The sequence below is a fragment of the Hyla sarda genome, chromosome 3, assembly GCF_029499605.1.
Source record: "Hyla sarda isolate aHylSar1 chromosome 3, aHylSar1.hap1, whole genome shotgun sequence".
Lineage (NCBI taxonomy): Eukaryota > Metazoa > Chordata > Amphibia > Anura > Hylidae > Hyla > Hyla sarda.
The window spans coordinates 31,267,335-31,286,921 of record NC_079191.1 but is presented as its reverse complement, the minus strand read 5'-3'; the positions used below and the strand labels follow the sequence as shown (position 1 = coordinate 31,286,921).

Here is a 19,587-nt window from a genome sequence, read left to right as displayed (position 1 = left end):
CTTTAAAGCAGAGAGCAGTGTAGGCCCCATGTAACCCTGCCTGCTAATGGGAACCCCTAAATTCTTGACCATATAGTGTGGTGTAGGGTAAAGTGTGGTGAAGGTGAGAGGTGTGTGGAGAAGCTCTATGGGAAGGCCCAGAGAGCTTACACTTCATTATACTGCAGGAATAAATGGAGTATAAACGTTTGCACTGCGTCCTGTACCGTACACATCCATGCTTGTGCCTGTGGCAATGAAAGCAGAAAAAACTCATCAATTATTGCAGGTTTTCAGATCTGCACTGGAGCTGTCGGAACAATCAGATAAGACATTTTGGTCACTTATTTTATTCTGTCTTGTCTTATAATACTAAGTAGATTTACACCCAGGAGATTAGAGAGGCAGTATGGTGACTGGTCGCTGCTACGAGTATCAACAGATATATTATTTACTAACAGAGAGTGCATGTATGGGGGGATGATGAATAAAACATCCACATCTGCATACTGCTGCCATTATGTCTTATGAAGTCCTTAAGGGGTATCAATCACCAGGCAGGCCCCTTTAAATTGGGACAAATAAAAGATCAGAGCAGCTGAAGAAATGCGTACGATGGTGGTTAAAGACATAAGTCGTAGACCAAACTGATTTAAAAAAAATGGCCCAACATGTAAAATTTACACTTGGGGGCGCAATGCTTGGTGTTTACTGTATACTCTAGATGCCACTGCATGCTTGGTGGTTATTGGTCACTGCTGGTAACTTGGAACACATAAACGTGCTGAAACTTAAAGGGGTACTCCGGTGGGGAAAAAAGTGTTTTCAGATCAACTGGTGCTAGAAAGTTAAACAGATTTGTAAATTACTAGATAAAAATCTTAATCCTTCCAGTACTTATCAGCTGCTGTATGCTCCAGAGGAAGTTGTGTAGCTCTTTTCTGTCTGACCACAGTGCTCTCTGCTGACACCTCTTTCCATTTCAGGAACTGTCCAGAGTAGAAGCAAATATCCGCAGCAAACCTCTCCTGCTCTGGACAGTCCCTGACATGGACAGATATGTCAGAAGAGAGCACTGTGGTCAGACAGAAAAGAGCTACACAACTTCCTCTGGAGCATACAGCAGCTGACTGATAAGTACTAGAAGGATTAAGATTTTTTATCTAGAAGTAATTTCCAAATCTGTATAACTTTCTGGCACCGGTTCCTTTGAAAACATTTCAGACAGAAAAGAGCGACACAACTTGCTCTGGAGCACGCAGCAGCTGGCAAGTACTGGAAGGATTAAGATTTTTATCTAGAGCTAATTTACAAATCTGTATAACTTTCTGGCTCATATGAAAACATTTGTTTTTCACTTGTTTTCCACTGGAGTTCCCATTTAAAGGCTATGGGTTCCTTTTTAAAAACATTTTTTTAATTATTGGTTTGTATTCAAACTCAAAACTCAGTTTAGTAATTTCTGTTCACATGATAAAGAAAAATGAAAGCCGGCCACTCACCATTATTTGTCTTCAAGCTTTTTATTTATCCGAAAAGATACTCACATAACATGCTGGGGAGAGGGACATACATCGGAGGGTACAGATAGGCATACAAGCTGACTTTAGTCATTTCTGTACCATTGTTCACCCTCCAACTCTTGTCTCCCAATCAACAGCCCACCCACATGCTCCCATGATGAACACGGGACTCAGGCCCCCTACTCACTTACATGCCACCAATATCCAAGCCCAGGCCTAACAACTACATAGGACAGTCTCTGGTCTTCCATAGGGACCATCTACATTCAGTCCTTTGTTGCCAAACCTCCTCTCAGCCCAATAGCACAGCGCTCCAGCGTCACAATGCACACACCCATGTTAGCATCATCCTCTTTCTGGACCCACACTGATGCTGGCCCCTTGTTGTTGACCGCTAAGAAACCCCTATTCTTACCGCCAGCTACTGTGATGTCCATGTCATTGAGAACCTCACTACAGCTAGTGCATGCACATCATTATTAGTGTTGAGCAGCATAGGCCATATTCGAATTCGCGATATTTCGCGAATATATGGACAAATATTCGTCATTTATTCGCTAAATTCGCATATTCGTAATATTTGCGTTATATTTTTGCATATGCGAAAATTTGCATATGCTAACACTAGCATAAGCAAAAATTCACATGTGCCGAAATTAGCATATGCGAAAATTTGCATAAGTGAAAATTTGAATATGCAAATTTTCCCATATGCGAAAATTCGCACACCGGTCTCACACAGTAGTATTAGAGCCTTCTTTAGACCACACAAGCTGGAAGCAGAGAGGGGTGATCACTGTGATGGGTACTGTGAAAAAAACAAAAAAAAAACAAACAAAAAAACAACAATATTCATAATTACGAATATTTAGTGCTATATTCGCGAATATTCGCGAATTCGCAAATATGCGATATTCGCGAATAAAATTTGCACTGGAATATTCGCGAGCAACACTAATCGTTATATCATTTTTTATGAGCCATAAAATAATTGTCCTAGGCCCCATTGCTAAATCTGCAACAGTGCTCCCACCTACCATATGATATCCATAATACCGTGGTGTTTTCTTAAAGGGGTACTCCACTCCCCAGCCATCACACCCCCTCCTATAGACTTGCCTTGAGGGAGCAGGGTGAGACATCACGAAGGGGGCGTGGCAACCTCTGAAGCCCGCACCCATCGTTCGGAACTAAATGTTCCGAATGCCAGGGAGTAGAGTACCCCTCTAAGTGACACTGGGACCTTTGAACCTCTTCAGGCACCTTGGCACTAATTTTTGCACCCCTATAACTACCCCACTGCCTCTCTGAAGGCTCTCAACCAATAAAAAGCATGAAGGGGACACAACTCATTGTTTACTTAATTTTTAGACTAGAAGAAGGATTTAAGAAACTCAAATTGGTGAGAGAAATCGTGTCAGAACTGAACCAAAAAATGCAGGTGAGGTCTATGGAAATGGACGCCCATCTCATGTTGGCCTGGAGGCTCCTCTGAAGTCGGCTCTATTAATCTCCATGATTGATGTCTCCACAATCACAAAAACATAAAAAAAAAATAGGGGGGGGGGGGGATTAAGGCTGAATTTAACATCTCAGTTCGGTCGCAAGGTATAAAATATGAAAGAAAGTATAACAAAAATAGCAAAGATATAACATAATTAAGGACTATCCTAGGATTGCGACGTCTCGTATAAAAGTTGTGATAATTCAACTATGGATTATCACAAAAGTTCTGCAAGGAGTCGGTAAGGGCGCCCCTATTAACACTTTCATTGATGGGCGTCTAATAACTTTATGTGTCTTGAGTTTGGTAAAAGCCTAATTTCACCTTACAACCTGACCTGTTTTTAAGGTAATGTGCATTGAGCTTGGTGATGTGTGAGATAACACATGCCCTAGTTCAATGCACATTGGGATTTTTTTCCTTCAAAATGCCCTTTTACATGGGCCGATTATTTGTTGAAAGAGTGGTCCTAGAAACGCCTGTATGAAAGGGCCAACAATCAGCCAATGAGTGGGGAAATGCTTGTTCGTTGGCTGATTGGCTCTTTTGTGCGGCCAATAAAATCATTATCGGCTGCACAATGTCCTTTGTAAATAGGTGGTGTTCGCCCCATAATGAAGATTTTGAAGGTTTGGACAAATAATCCAGTGATCGGGCCTTGTGAAAGCAGTGTAGACGAGCACCGATCACTCACATTGACACTCATTGACTTTGCAAGTTAGCCCAAAGCTTCATACTTTTATCTAGTCAAGCCAGTATCCTTTCAACCTAGCCCTGGATTGGCAGCCACCTTCCATAACCTCTGACTTTCGAGACCCCCCCCCCCCCCGATCTCCAAAAGGGGGCCAAGAATCTCCCCAGGAGTGTGGGGTTGGCATAGTGCTCAATGTATTCTCTGTGGGAGTGCCAGGAGTGCCGATACACAAGAACTGTACTCTGGTATCATTGCAAAGGGGTAAAGAAACAAAAAGCAGGAGGTGCCCCTCGTGAAGAATGGATGGATAACATATAATGGACGTATGAAAAGATGGCTTCTTACCAGAGGGTCTTATGCTAAGAGCACAACACCTATGTAAACATCAAGTGGTTAGTAGCAGTCAGCTGCCCAGGCCCCTCCGGTGATCTGGCTGGTCTACCGGTGAAGTGCAGGAGAGAAAAATCGTGTATGGAGGCACAAGGAAAAATGGGACATCCAGAAAAGGCGCTTCTCTGCAACAGTTTATTGAAAATGGAAACATGTAACGCAACAATAGAGCGTTTCTGGCCCGTACCGGGCTCTTCGTCAGGCATATATAAAATGAGTACAAGACACAGGTAATATACATGGCCGTGTGTTAGTTCCGGGTTAATTGAAAGACATACCCAGAATGACCTTAAGCAATCAGGCAGTAAATATACATGTATTAGTTCCGGGTTAATTGAAAGACATACCCAGAAGGACCTTAAAGGGATATTCCAGGCCAAAACTTTTTTTTATATATCAACTGGCTCCGGAAAGTTAAACAGATTTGTAAATGACTTCTATTAAAAAATCTTAATCCTTCCAATAGTTATTAGCTTCTGAAGTTTTCTGTGCTAACTGCTCAATGATGATGTCACGTCCCGGGACGTGATGATGTCACGTCCCGAGACGTGAGTCATCAGAGAGCAGTTAGACAGAAAACAACAACTCAACTTCAGAAGCTAATAACTATTGGAAGGATTAAGATTTTTTAATAGAAGTAATTTACAAATCTGTTTAACTTTCCGGAGCCAATTGATATATAAAAAAAAGTTTTGGCCTGGAATACCCCTTTAAGGTCATTCTGGGTATGTCTTTCAATTAACCCGGAACTAATACATGTATATTACCTGTGTCTTGTAATCATTTTATACAGTGATCCCTCAACTTACAATGGCCTCAACATACAATAGTTTCAACATACAATGGTCTTTTCTGGACCACCATCGTAAGTTGAAATCAGACTCACCATACAATGCTACTGACAGTCCAGATCTGTGAAACATGTCAATGGCTGGAAGAACCGACCAATCAGAATGGGCATTCACTGGTAAAACCCCTGTATTACTGAAGTGTATGCACTGACTGGTGTCTGGTAGCGCCCCCTACAGTACAGGGAGGTATTACATGTTCTGTACACTTTACCTGTACCAGGGTTAGCTGCTCCTTTGGACACCTGGTGAGGGCGACTCCATGTTACTTTTTAGGACACTGTGTACTGTACAGGACCCCGAAGAAGCTCCTGTCCTCTACATAGACCAGTGTTTCCCAAGCAGGGTGCCCCCAGCTGTTGCAAATCTACAACTCCCAGCATGCCCGGACAGCCAACGGCTGTCCGGGCATGCTGGGAGTTGTAGTTTTGCAATAGCTGGAGGCTCCCTGCTAGGGAAACACTGACATAGAAGTGATTTATAGCTCCCAGCAGATCTTTCTTACTTTTATATATAAGGATTTTCTTTATCTCTATTAATTATCTACTTATTTTTTTTTAATTCTCACTTTTTCCTATTTTTGGATGACATTTTGGTGTCTTTAGAACCAATTACCAGGTTTCCATAGAGCTCTGGTCTCAACATACAATGGTTTCAACATACAATGGTCGTCCCAGAACCAATTAATAATGTAACTTGAGGGACCACTGTATATACCTGACGAAGAGCCCGGTATGGGATAGAAACGCTCTATTGTTGCGTTGCATGTTTCCATTTTCAATAAACTGTTGCAGAGAAGCGCCTTTTCGGGATGTCCCATTTTTCCTTGTGCCTCCATACACGATTTTTCTCACTCTGATATCTTTGGCGTTCCTGTAGTGCATGGATCGTGTGCCATGTGAAGGGAAACGGGGCTCGGTTCTGGAGATCAAGGGGAGTCTCAGAGGTTAGACCCCCTATGATCAGACACTTATCTTCTATCTTGTGAATAGGGGATACATTTAAAAGTAGTGGAATACCCATTTAATTGTAACAGCCAATGGCATCAAAAATGTGTATCATTGTTTTAACAAATATATCCTAAAGGGGAATTCCGGTGAAAAAACAATTTTTTTTCATATCAATTGGCTCCGGAAAGTTAAACAGATTTGTAAATTATTTTCTATTACTATTAAAAATCTTAATTCTTCCAGTACTTATCAGCTGCTGTATACTACAGAGGAAGTTGAGTTTTTTTTTCAGTCTGACCACAGTGCTCTCTGCTGACACCTCTGTCCATGTCAGGAACTGTCCAGAGCAGGAGCAAATCCCATAGCATACCTCTCCTTCTCTGGACAGTTCCTGACAAGGTCAGAGGTGTCAGCAGAGAGCACTGTGGTCAGACAGAAAAGAACAACTCAACTTTCTCTGTAGTATACAGCAGCTGATAAATACTGGAAGGATTATAATTTTTTAATAGAAGTAATTTACAAATCTGTTTAACTTTCTGGAGCCATTGATATGGAAAAAAAAAAGAAAAAACTTTTTCACTGGAATACCCCTTTAATCTAACATTCATTTATTAACCCCTTCCCGCTATAGGACGTGTGCATACGTCCCAGCACCCGACACATTCTCGCGATGGGACGTATGCATACATCATAGCGATCTCCAGCATTGCCATGGGAAGCCGGAGTCCCGCCACAGCTGCCGGAGCGCTCTCCCCCTGTTCACCAACGGCGGCACCGTGATACGAACGCAGGTCGCCATTGGTTGCTATGGCAGCAGGATGTCAGATCATGGCCTCCTGTCTGCCTGCTACGGAAGCCTGTGAGATCCAGCCAGAGGCTGAATCGCAAAGGTTGTGCTGTGTGCAGCTGATCGGGTCATACTGTGCTGCAGTACAAATGTATTGCAGCATAGTATAACCTGTAAATAGTGTAAAAAATAAAATAAAAAGTTCTTCAATTAAAGTATGAAGTGTAAAAAAAAATTTAAAAAAATGCCCCTTTCCCAATAAAAGCCCTTTATTATCACCAAAAAAGATCCAAAACACAAATCATGCACATAATAGGCATTGCCATGTCCGTAATGACGTGTACTATAAAACTAGAATGTAAATTATCCCGCACGATGAACGGCGTAAAAAAAAACATTAAAAAAAGCACAAAATTCGCCAATTTTGGTACAAATAGCGGAATAAAAAAGATCAAAAGGTAGCATGTATCGCAAAAATGATACCAATAAAAAGTACAGCTCATCCCGCAAAAAATAAGCCCTTACTCAATGGCGTCAGACTAAAAATTAAAAAGTGGAAAATGAATGGCAGAAAAAGAATTTTACTCAGAAAAGTAAAAAGAACATAGAAAGCGATATAAAATGGGTAACGCCATAATCGTACTGACCCACAGAATAAATATAACATCACTTTTACCGCACAGTGTACACCATAAAAATAAAGATTTAAAAAAAACGCCAGTTTTTCACAATATTTGGGAGTTTTTCACAAAAAAATGCTGCATGTGTCAACAAAATTGCAGCACTTACATAAAGTACAATATGTCACGAAAAATCTCAGATTCGCTCCGCTCAGGAAAAGCGTTCTAAAGTTATTACCATTTAAATAGATACATGTCAAATAAATAAATAAATAAAGCCTCGTCATTGAGATAAAAAATGGGTCCGTCCTTAAGGGGTTAACTTACTAATTTCCATACTTTTTTTCATGAAGCATTGGCCGCATAAAAATTCTCTATACACCTCTGTGTTTCTATAACAAGAATCACTACCAACCCAGCAGTGTCCTAGACATCTTTCTGGCCAACCAGCATGGTGCTCTGTAGTGATGAGAACACAGAAACAACTTCATACAGGTGGGGGAGTCTTTCTTTTGGTGGAGACTCTAGCTTGATTTAGTATGAGAAAGTTTTCCTACTTTTAGAAGAAAGCTAATTTTTATACCTTTTTTTCCCATGAAGCATTGCCTGACAATAAGTTTTCATACCCGAATGGGTGTCTTCAGCAAGAGTTGGAGCCCCTTCTGAGCTGTGTCTACGTCATCTCTTTGGCCAACAAATACCCTGCTCTGTCTTGATAAAGGACAAGAACACAAAGAGTTAACTACAGATGGGACACTCGTGTTGTATCTGGTAGATATCTCACATGTTGTTTTGTCACTAAATTTAGGATTTGAGGAAGGAAACATAAACATATAATCAGACAAGTTTCATAGGAAGCAAAATAGCCCAAGCATGTTGTATGGAGTCTGTGAAGAGATGAAAGTACCTTAAAGGGGTACTCCGCTGCTCAGTGTTTGGAACAAACTGTTCCGAACGCTGGAGCCAGGAGCTTGTGGCGTCATAGCCCCACCCCCATTACGTCACGCTCCGCCCCATCAATGCAAGTCTATGGGAGGGGGCGTGCCGGTTGTCACGCCCCCTCCCATAGAATTGCATTGAGGGGGCGGGGCGTGATGTAATGAAGGGGCGAGGCTATGACGTTGTAAGCTCCTGGCTCCAGCGTTCGGAACAGTTTGTTCCAGACGCTAAGCAGCGGAGTACCCTTTTAAGTTGCTATACAAGAAGTGTTATGAACAGGACTATCCACTATGTCAACGGGTTCATAAGGTCCCCATGTTTTTAGGTAATAGGATAATTGTTCATGTAAAAGGGCCAGCGATCGGGCGATGAACGAGGAACGCTTGCTCATCGGCACATTGGATGTTATGTACGGCCAATACTATTATAATTATCAGCCTCACTAATCTGGGTGATCAGCACTCACTTACTGAGCCTTCACAAGTCACAATCCAAGATGCATGATGACATTAGTACAAATTTTAATGCACTTTTTTGCCTTGTTGGTTTCACCTATTGAGTGGATTGTATAAACATTTCAGACCCCAAAAACAAGTCAGGAGCAGTCTGGGCTTAGCTTATTGTCAGCCTATGGTGCTGTCAAGGTCTGATAGACACAGAGAAGTGAGAAAAGCCCTGGACAGCCCCATGGACTATCATTATGGCATTGCTCGAAACCCCCATTGAGAATGGACTGCTGCCCATGCACACATGCTGTACTGCTTTCATATCGGGAACAATTTTCTCCCATTTTTCCTGATTGGGAGTCCAAGCTATCAGTTCAACCCCAATCACTTTTTTATCCCCTATCCTGTGGATACAGGAAAAATCTTTGAATGGAATAAAGCTTTATGTGTATCTGTCAATAAAAAATTTTTAAAAACTTGCCATGTCCTATAGTTTTTGTCGGTTGGGTTCTTAGTGTTCCCGACAAATGACAAGAATGCATGATGCAAAGAGTTTTACTTTCACAGTCCTTAAATTAATTAACGTTTCTGGAGAAGAAAAAGTTTAGTCACAAGGGGCGACACGCCTTCTTTACCATGAGAACTGAGAACTTATGGAACAGTCTATCTCAGGAACTGGTCACAGCAGGAAAAATTAACATCTTTAAAACAGGATTAGATACATTCCTGGAACAAAATAACATTAATGCTTATGAAGAAATATAAAATCCCATCCCTTCCCCAATATCGCGCCACACCCCACCCTTCAATTCCCTGGTTGAACTTGATGGACATATGTCTTTTTTCGACCGTACTAACTATGTAACTATGTTTCGGCCCTTCCAGGACCTTCATCAGAATTTTACAGAACTGGTGCGGAGAGTAGAGGAATCGGCAAAGAGCCGTGCAGTGAGGTGAGTTGTAGCGTGGCTATAAGCCACGAGAGCGATGTATATACATATATACATCATACATCGCTCTCGTGGCTTATAGCCACGCTACAACTCACCTCACTGCACGGCTCTTGGCCGATTCCTCTACTCTCCGCACCAGTCCTGTAAAATTCTGATGAAAGTCCTGGAAGGGCCGAAACGTTAATTAATTTAAGGACCGTGAAAATAAAACTCTTTGTATCATACGTTGGAGTGCCAAGTTTTTCTTGACAAGTATAAAAGGATTGGGATTCCTACTTTGGTACCAGTCGTGAGGGAGTGACAAATTTGCTTCACAAAATGACAAGAATGAGCAGGGAGAAAAGTGGGCAGCCGATTCAAGATCCACAGGATCGGGGATAACCATCTGATCAGTAGTTGACTGATAGCTGGGACTCCCACCCATTGGGAGAATGGGGATAATATTGTCCACAGTAAGAATTGAGCACAACATGTGTGCAGGGCCATCAATCTATTCATTCTTTATGGAAATTTCGGGAAATGCCTAGCTCAGCACTTGACAATGTTTGCAAGCCCCACAGAGAATGATGTTGTTCATCTAGGGGATACAACAGCATTTCAGAATTCTCAGGTAATACTAAAAGGGACAACTTAGATGACAACTTAGAAAATGCTTGCTCGTCAGCTGATTGGATCTTTTGTATTGCCAATAATATTATCATTATCAGACGCATATCACCCTGTGTAAAAGGGGGCCGTCGCACAGATTGACCAAGCTCGTTGGCCTATTGAGCCCATCAATCCCATCGACCCCCTATAAAAGGTACATCCAATAAAGTTGCAAAGCAAGTCTCCCACCAAAAGTCTAAAACTGAACTTTACAGATTTTCGAGATGTACCATTCCCTAGCCTCCTTTTCTACCCTTTTTAATTTTAGATTTTGTTACAATAAGAAATTGCTAACAATCTAACAGAAACTAATTTATACCTTTTCAAACTTTAAGAAAAACACATTTACTTTAGATTGAAAACACGTTCTCCGAAATGAAGGGAAAAGGAGCTCCCTGTGAGCAAATAACCGAACATCTTTACATCTTTACAAATAAGAAGGTTTTTAACACAATGCAGTAGACATAAAACATAGTAAAATTTAATTGCTTTCAATTTTATTATCCTCTATAAGTCATCTCAATATGGTGCTTTGTTTCTTTTTTTTTTTTTTTCCATCCCTAAACATCTCACGTCGAATTAAAGCAAAATGTGAAAAAATAAAAAAGGAAATCCAAAAACAAGAAAAAAAAGAATGTCTCCTTATTGGAAACTCAATTTTTTTTTTGTAGTGACACCCATCGAAGGTAACATCTATTGTTTCATTATATATAATAATTTTCAGAGAATTTATAAATCAACTAAAAAGGTGAAAAATTCACAGAATTTACAATGTTCAAAAGTAAGTGATTTTGGTCCCTTGTAAATAGTCCAACCGAAAGAGATACACAGTTCTTAAAAAATATAGTCAGCAGCAAAAAGAACTCTGAAGGAGATCAGTTCCGGGTTAGTCTGTCTTTTCGGTCTTTGCGTCTTTTACGACAACGTCCGATGCTTTCCTCAGGGGCCCCTTTTCTGAGTTGCTATTTCCTTGGCTGCTTTCTGACACCCCCCCAGATTTATTTGTCGTGTGCTTCTCCAAATAGTTGAGCATCTCGCTGAGAACGGTCTGGAAGGTGCTAAGGGCCGCGCAAATCGCTGGAGTACCGAAACCGTGGGTGATCAAGCTGGAACACAAAAAATCACACAAAGCAAAAAAAAATTTAATTTGTGCTTTAATATTAAGGTAAAATATGAAACGGCCTTGAAGTCATGACACAAGATTGGCTTCAAAATCAATTCATATTCGGCAAATCTACTGGGAGATCTATTACAAGGAAATCTCATTTAACTCTCGGTGTAAGCAGAATATTTTATTTTAATTTATTTGTCTTTTTTCCTCTCTTATCTGCTGTAATTGCCTAAAAATTCAAAAAACTGTTTTGAATAATTTGAGATATTGGTGTCCTGTTTTATTATTATTTTAAATCGGGGAAGTGTAAACATTGTATGTCTCTTGTCTACATAAGCTGGAATGTTCAGTCCTAATCATGTAACCCTTGGGCATCGGAATGGTAATTTTTACCTTGAGAACATGGATTACAGTGAAGGATACGTAGAGACAATGAATTGCTTGTCAGAGCCGTTGTCTTAGGTAACCACAGATATGGTGTATGTTATTGCTGTAGCTCAGTGTTACAAACTATAGGGGAATTTATTTGCGCCTTTTTAGGTAAGGTGTCAGTGACCAGGTCACTTGTGAGGTGACCTGTAGCACTCCCCAAAAGATCTCCTATATAAACTAAGAAAGGAGCTAGTTCTCGCTCTTGAGTTCCAGTCTTTGCTCAGTACAGAATAGTCAAGACTTGAGAGTGTCCGGAGTCCTGAGGAGACCCAAGGCCTAATCCTGCATCACGCTTCCATCACCAAGTGCCCCACAGGTGAATGTCAAAGCCTGGTAAGCTACACAAGGGGTGAAGTCTAGTCAGTCCTAGTCAAGTCAGTCAAGTCTGTCTAAATTCAGCGTGGGTCTGCAGCATTCTGTCCAAGTCTACTACAAGTCCCAGTGAGCCCACAAGTCTTCTAAGTCACTGGTCATCTCCTTGGGCCTAACTGGGCTGTAAAGACTATTCCATCTGTCTGACTCAGTAAAGCTGCCATTGTTCCGTAACCTGGCATCGGAGTCATTATTTGCCTAGTGCTTGAGCCAGGATTCAGCAGAAATACCTCGGGTGGTGCAGAGGTTAACCACGCCCTGGCGTCACAAATACAAGGGGTTAATGCCATCTGCCCTAAGGGTAATAACATCTGCCCTAATCACACCTTCACCACATTAGGTTCACCATATACTTCAGACAGCTATCTTTCCCAATACCCCCCATACCATTGATCTCTCCCATTGCATGTGTTTTGAATGGGAAAAGAAGAAAACACTACGACCAGGCACTGCTGCCAGACTTTGATGCAGGTGGTATCAGGATTAGGCATGTTGAAAGTGAGCAACTGCCGATCCATCTTTCCCCTGACATCTGCTATTGGGCGAGGTGGAGGGGGGATGGATTAGTTGGGATGCCTCCATATACATTAGATGCCCCTATATACATTGCCAAATTTTGTTTTTCATATACTATCCAACTACAGATGTTATCTTGAATGCATTAACACAATGCGTTAACATAACTCATTGGGATATCCTTATTCAAAAGAGATTATTATTATTTTCTTCTTATGATGTTTATTTATTTTCATACCCCCCTTGGTACTAAAGAAGAGTAATGTTAGAATTTATCTCAGCCTCAGGAGTGCAGTAAAAATATCTGAGTGCATCAAAGGTCAAGATGATACCGGCTACATCTATATTTTAATGTCCATGGGTCAAAGGGGATCGGTATCAGCTATTCATGTGCAATAAAATCATATTAGTCATTACAGGGATTAAAATAAGATAGAAAAAGGTGAGGTCATCGGGACATATCGGAGGTAGATTGCATCTTATTTTTTCCCAGATTGCTTATTTAAATAAACTGAGGTAAAATAACAAAAACAGGAAACTAGAAAAAGACTATACAAAGTCCTTTCTTATCTGGGGTTTAAATACCCCTTAAAGGGGTACTCCGCCCCTAGACATCTTATTCCCTATCCAAAGATTAGAGGATAAGATGTCTGATCGCAGGGATCCCTTCGCTGGGGACCCCGGGATCTCTCCTGCAGTACCCCCGTTTCTCAGCTGCACAGAGCGAGGATCTGTAGCAGATGACGGGCGATGCAGGGGATGGAGTATCGTGACTCAATGGCTCTGCCATCTTGTGACATCACGACCCACCCCTCAATGCAAGTCTATGGGATCGCTCTCAGAGCTCTGCGCTCTGTGTGGGGGTGCTGCAGGAGAGATCGCGGGGGTCCCCAGTAACGGGAGCCCGCAATCAGACATCTTATCCACGATCCTTTGGATGTTTAGGGGCGAAGTACCCCTTTAAAATACAAAGAACTCTTTATAATATTGATAAGTAATGATACATTAAAGGACATCAGCAGCTAAATACAACTTATCCCCTATCCACAGGATAGGGGATAGGTGTCTGATCGCAGGGGTCTGATCAATGGGACCCCACGATCACCCAAACGGGGTCCTGCATTACCGATCTATGTGAGCGGCTAATGCACGTAGCGTCGACCTCTCTGAGGTCGATGGTATGCCCCCCCCACGCCCCCTCCCCATACAGTTCTAAGGGAGAGGTGGGGAGGCACGAACGCTGCCTCCCCGCCTCTCCCATAGAGATACATGGAGGAGGCGTGTCGTCCACAATGTCACGCTGCGGCCGGCACGCTTCCTTCACTGGAGAGCCGCGGCAGAGCCTGCAGGGCACGGGAAAGCCGTGCAGGATATCGCAGGGGTCCCAGCAAACCCCCCGCGATCAAACACTTATCCCCTATCCTGTGGACAGATGTCCTTTAATATGGATATTTTTAACAGGAACCCAATAAAGCTCCTAAAATGATGTCATACCTAAAATGTGTTAAGTGTCTCTGAATATCGAGGTCTAAAATTGGAGTTGGTCTTGAGGAGCCCAGCGGCGACCTGTCTTGACTGAGTAGATCCTGAAATTCTTTGCAGATTTGCCTGAAACAACATCCGTAAAAACAACAATGAGCTATTTAATATGGAAATAACCACATAAAAGTAAACGTTCTGGGATGTTTTAACAGCAGTGAGAGGCAGCCAAGGCAGGTCACCAGTATGGCCACTGATTGGGCACTTCTTTTGTGTTGAGACTGAGACCAGGAAGTGCTACCCAGCTCTACTGGACACCGTGGGAATGGGGGAAGAGAGGGATCAGGGTAAGTGAGTACAGTTTTTTTTATGTAATGTTTACTGAATATTTAAAAAATGCAAAAAGCACATTTCTACTAGATTATAGTAGTCACTTTGGGGGAGATTTATCAAACGATTTAGACTGGTTTTTCCCGTCTAAATTTGTAGCACAGAAAGTCGCAGTCTAAATATGTGTGACTTTTCTGCGACTTTTGCTGTAGAGGATTTTTAGAACATGATGCATTCTAGTCTATTTTATACGGAAATGCATTGCAAAATGCATTGGTGATGAATTTATCAAGTGCGACTTTTGTGCGACAAGTTGCATCTGCCCAAAATCCGCTGAAATGTCAGACCATGTTGGAGCAGGTCTAAATGCAGTTTAAGCTGTAGACCCTGAAGTCTGAGCACAGAATTTATCAAGGGCTGTGAGACCTTTGATAAATTAGGAGCACAATAGACAGGAGACTACCACATACGCTGGTCTATAAGCATACCCAGAATAGACTAGATTAGTAAATGTCCCCCTTTGAGTGCTAAATTAGCCCAGACCTCTGAGGAAGCTCTGAGAAGCGAAACATGTTAGGGGGGAGGGGCTATGTGTCTGAGCTTTTAAAAAGCCTGTGTTACCGGTCCATTCTTATCACCTGTTATCTGGATTACAGTCAAAAACAGTGATATATCATGGGAAAACACATTTTTTTTGTCTATGGGCCATGAGCCCGAATGATAGCAAACACAGTGATATTACATAGCTATCAGTGACTGGCAACACTGGTGTTTTTCATTTTTGGTTATACTGGTACTGTTTGTAAAACACAAATAAAAGTTAAGTTTTAGTGTGGGGATATAAAGAAGGTACTAATAATCCCAGGTTAGCGATCTTGTGTTGCTTACAGTTGGATATTTTAGGTTCCCCACAAACCTTGAAGTAATATGATAATATTGGTAAAAGTACTAAAAAATTTATAAAATGTCCACAAAAATAATAAATGGCCAAAATAAATAAATAATGCAATAAACAATAATTATAATGATAATAAAAAATAAAAATTGTATTCCTACTCACTTTGTGGCCAGTATCATCTTTTTCCTTGCAGTCTGCTCCTTTTGTTCCATGTGTTGCCGAGCCAGATGTTCTCCCACAGCCTTTGCTGGAAACTCTGTCTCACAAGTATATCCGAAATCCCGGGCTAAATGCAAAGCTTCTCCTGCAGAAAACAGGACAATAGAATGTTGTTTAATAATTTTTAAAATAAGTCACGCATAACCAATGAACCAAGTATATTTGCAACCTCACAATCACAGTGAAAAAAAGATGTTGACTCAGAATGACCCTGCATCTTAAAGGAGTTGTATGAGAAAAATAAAGTCTGTGTACCCGGACTCGTGCTGGCCTCGAACTTTCTGACCTTAAAAAGCAAAGAAGCAAAAAAAAAAAAAAAAAACTAATACTCACACCTCCCCTGATCCCCCACAGTGTCTGTCCCACACACACAGTGCCTGGTCCCGGCTGAGCAGCAAAATATAAAGTGTTGCTCATTTGGGACATGCACCATGGTAGAGACATGGAGCATTTAAATATAGTTTTTTCCTTTTTATTTTTTACATCTTTAGCCCAGCCCGAGCATACTGGACAGTTCTTAGTTTATAAATGCCGATCCCTCATTTAGAAAAGCATCTCTCCCTGTGGAGGACTCAACATATACATGTCTTACATCAGTGTCCCGCAACCAGAGACACATGTGGCTCTCGAGTAACCTGGATGTGGCCCTCCAGTTGGTGCCAATATTATTGTGCACTAGTGGTACCAGGAAGGTTATCTAAAGAAAGAACAATTCACTTGGTCATATCTTTTGAAAACATTTTGCCTAATACTACCCAGTGCGACTCAACACTACCTAAAAGTGGCTCATAACCTAGAAAAGGTTGGAGACCTCTGTCTTAGGCTTCGATCTCACTTCCAATTCTCTGGTCTTTCATGGGGAAAAAAAAAGTATTTCGAATCAATCACACAATGTCCTTGTTCAGTGCCCAACATACCCCAATGAAGTTTTAGCTCCTTATTCCAAACTGGAAGGGGATAAATGATGGTTCGGGCAGCCCGTTTGCTCAGTGGATCGCATTGTTTCTTTGCTGCATTTGGTTTCTGGGCTCAAATTCTTCCAAGGATAACACCTGCCTAAAGTTTACATGTTCTCTCTGTGTTTACAGGAGTTTCCTTTGGGTTCTCTGGTTTCCTCCCATCTCCCCCAAAACACAACCCAACTATATCTGTGTCAGTGAAACTGGCCCTAATATGTGTGGCATACAATAGGGAAGTTAGATTGTGAGCTTATTATGGGCAGGACCTGATGTGAATGGTGATATTCTCTGTACAGCACTGCAAAATGCCAAAGTCCCAAGACAAAATAGGAATCATAACAAGTCATTATATCTTAAAGGGGTTGGTCCATCAGGGTACATGGTAATAAAAAAAAAAAACAAGAATTGTGCAAAAACCACAAAAACCAGAGCTGCACATCCCATAAATCCCATAAATTTATTAAATGGGTTGTCCAGTGAAAACTATCTTATTCCCTATCCAAATGATAAGGGATAAGTAGCTGATTGCGGGGGTCAGACCACTGGGACCCCTGCGATCTCCGGAACTCCCCAGCTCTCAGTGAGGAGCATGTGCAGTAGACGGCACATACTCCATTCATTTCTATGGGAGGGTTGAAAAGACATGTGTACAGCACTCAGGCATCTCTGGCGCTCCTACAGAAATTAATGGAGAACATGCCGCCTGCTGTGTGCTTCTCACTGAGAGCTGGGGTCCCTTTCCAGATATTGCAGAGGGTCCCATAGTTTTAACTGGACAACCCATTTAATTATATATGCCAAAGGCAACAGCAGGACATGGATGACGAAAAAAAAAAGGTGCAAGGGTCAAAAATAAAACAGGTATTCAACTAAAAACATCTAAAAACATCACATAATGAGCCTTCCGAACCCAAAACAATGAAGGAATCACTCACTGGGCAGGACACATATAGATATAAGGGGGGCAGGTAACAGTTAAAGAGTACACAATATAATAATGCAGAGTCAATGCAAACCAGACAATACTGATCCCCCCCTGGGGGTCATGAAGACCGGAATAGTGTTGGGGCTCCTTCACAGCATCCTCAAGAGGGACCCCAAACAAGTCCAAGCAGCAGGTGCCACTTTGGTGAACTCAACCAATTCACGGTTGGCCATTCACACCAGTATTCACCTACATCATTGCCCAGCAAAAGGCCTACTGGGATCTTGGGAGCAAGACCACCACAGCTCTAAAATAAAAAGGGGTGTCTGTCATAAGACAGCTGCCTTGAACCAACAGAAAGGAGAAAAAAAAAGCAAAGACCTTCCAGGGAGAATCTACACGATCTTCATTCTTGGCAGAATCTAAAATCTATGGATTATTCAATTCTACAATAGAAATACAATTCTCCATTAAAGTTTTCTCCTTCTCGGCTTAAAAAACACGTGATGGGCTAAGACAAGTGAATTAATGAAGAGAAATGATAAGATGTGTGCTCGAAAGATCTCTCAAGACCTTAAAAGAAAGACCTGGCTGGATTTGATCAGCACTTCCAAACATTCAAGGGAATACAGGCAAGAATAATGCCCGCTATGTGAGGACGCACTTTCATCCCACTCTGACTCCAATCCAGGTGCTTTATCTTCTCCTACACTTTGTGACTTCATAGGAAATGATCAAAGACAAGGGGGATATATTCTTCACATCTGAAAGTTCTCTACAACTGCAAAGATTTACAATAATTCAAGGACCAGGGAATGGCGTGGTTAATCCGATACCAAGATCTGTGGGTGGGTGGGAGGGAGACTTACCTTCCACTAAGGACGTCAATAGCGTTACATTAGCAGCTTTTCGCCTTCCTGCAGGTAGGTTTAGACCGAGCCTGTCCAACTTCTCTCGTAAGCAACGACCCCCATTTTTCGACTTTGCCCTGCAAAAAGTAAATGTTGACTTTATGGACTGTACTAAAAAAGAGAATGATGTCAGCAAACAAGAGAAAGCAAGAGCAGCAGCACCACTGCGGACCTATCTGAAAACACACTGCAAGGACTTTCTGTTACTGACCCAGTTCCCGATGTGGAGTGTGGATAAGAGAACCAACGAGGACTGGACACGTGAAGAAAAAAGATATCGCACTCACCAATCCAGGGAACCAAGAAGCAGCTTTATTCTGGAATTAGCACGGCAGCAAGCATCATGCAGGTAACATGATGAAGCGTCACTTATGACGTGAAATTATTTGTTGCCCTACTGTGCACGCCCCACACCTGTGTGCCACTCACACACTTTCCTGACCCTAGGCTGTATTGGAATGTTACCTGCATGATGCTTGCTTCTGTGCTAGTTCCAGAATAAAGCTGCTTCTTGGTTCCCTGGATCGGTGAGTACGATACTGTATCTTTTTTCTTCACGTGTCCACCAAAAAAGAGAATGTTTTTGCCCAAATCTTTAAACTGGTTATCCCATCCAGAGAACCTTTGTCCATATGTCTTGTATGGACATATAGGCATCACTTGGTTTCCCCCTAAGAGGGAGTTGGGAGCTAGTCCAAAGAGTGGTTCTCACTAGAGATGAGTGAATCAGCTTGGAATGAATCGGATTTGTTAAAGAAAAAATTCAAAATTTGACAGCTCTGTGAATCTTAAACTTTTGAGATTTCTTTTAAAATAAATCTTTCAAATAAAGACCTTATTGTGTCCTATGGGGGGTGGGGGGTGGTCTATTCAGGATCTTTCTGGGAATCTTCGGATTTTAGGACCGATCTGGAATTTTTGGACCGAATATATTCAGGTTGAATCTCATCTGATAGGAGATTCTAAAGAACTGGACCACAAATACATTTCGAGACATTCGATAATGGTCTCCAAACTTTGATCCACCAGATTTTGGGAAACCACAACTCCAAGCATGCCGGACAGCCAATTGCCTCAACAATCCCATATGAGGGCTTGCTTTTTGCTGGACAAGTTGCACTTTCAAGTGCACCATTTTGGGGTTCATATGATTT

The 19,587-nt window shown here is 41.8% G+C and overlaps 1 protein-coding gene across 2 annotated transcripts in view; it reads right to left on the bottom strand.

The window, feature by feature from the left end:
• Nucleotides 1–10,756: 10,756 nt before the first annotated feature.
• TFAP2D (transcription factor AP-2 delta) overlaps nt 10,757–19,587 on the bottom strand; it is a 54,028-nt gene continuing 45,197 nt past the window's right edge. For both annotated transcript variants that reach the window (XM_056564002.1, XM_056564003.1), the window contains exons 5-8: nt 18,392–18,510; nt 15,582–15,723; nt 14,207–14,320; nt 10,757–11,387 (exon numbers count right to left, since the gene is read on the bottom strand). In XM_056564002.1, the coding sequence (XP_056419977.1) occupies nt 11,168–11,387; nt 14,207–14,320; nt 15,582–15,723; nt 18,392–18,510 (595 nt within the window). In that variant the 3' untranslated portion in view covers nt 10,757–11,167. The remainder of the gene's footprint in view (nt 11,388–14,206; nt 14,321–15,581; nt 15,724–18,391; nt 18,511–19,587) is intronic.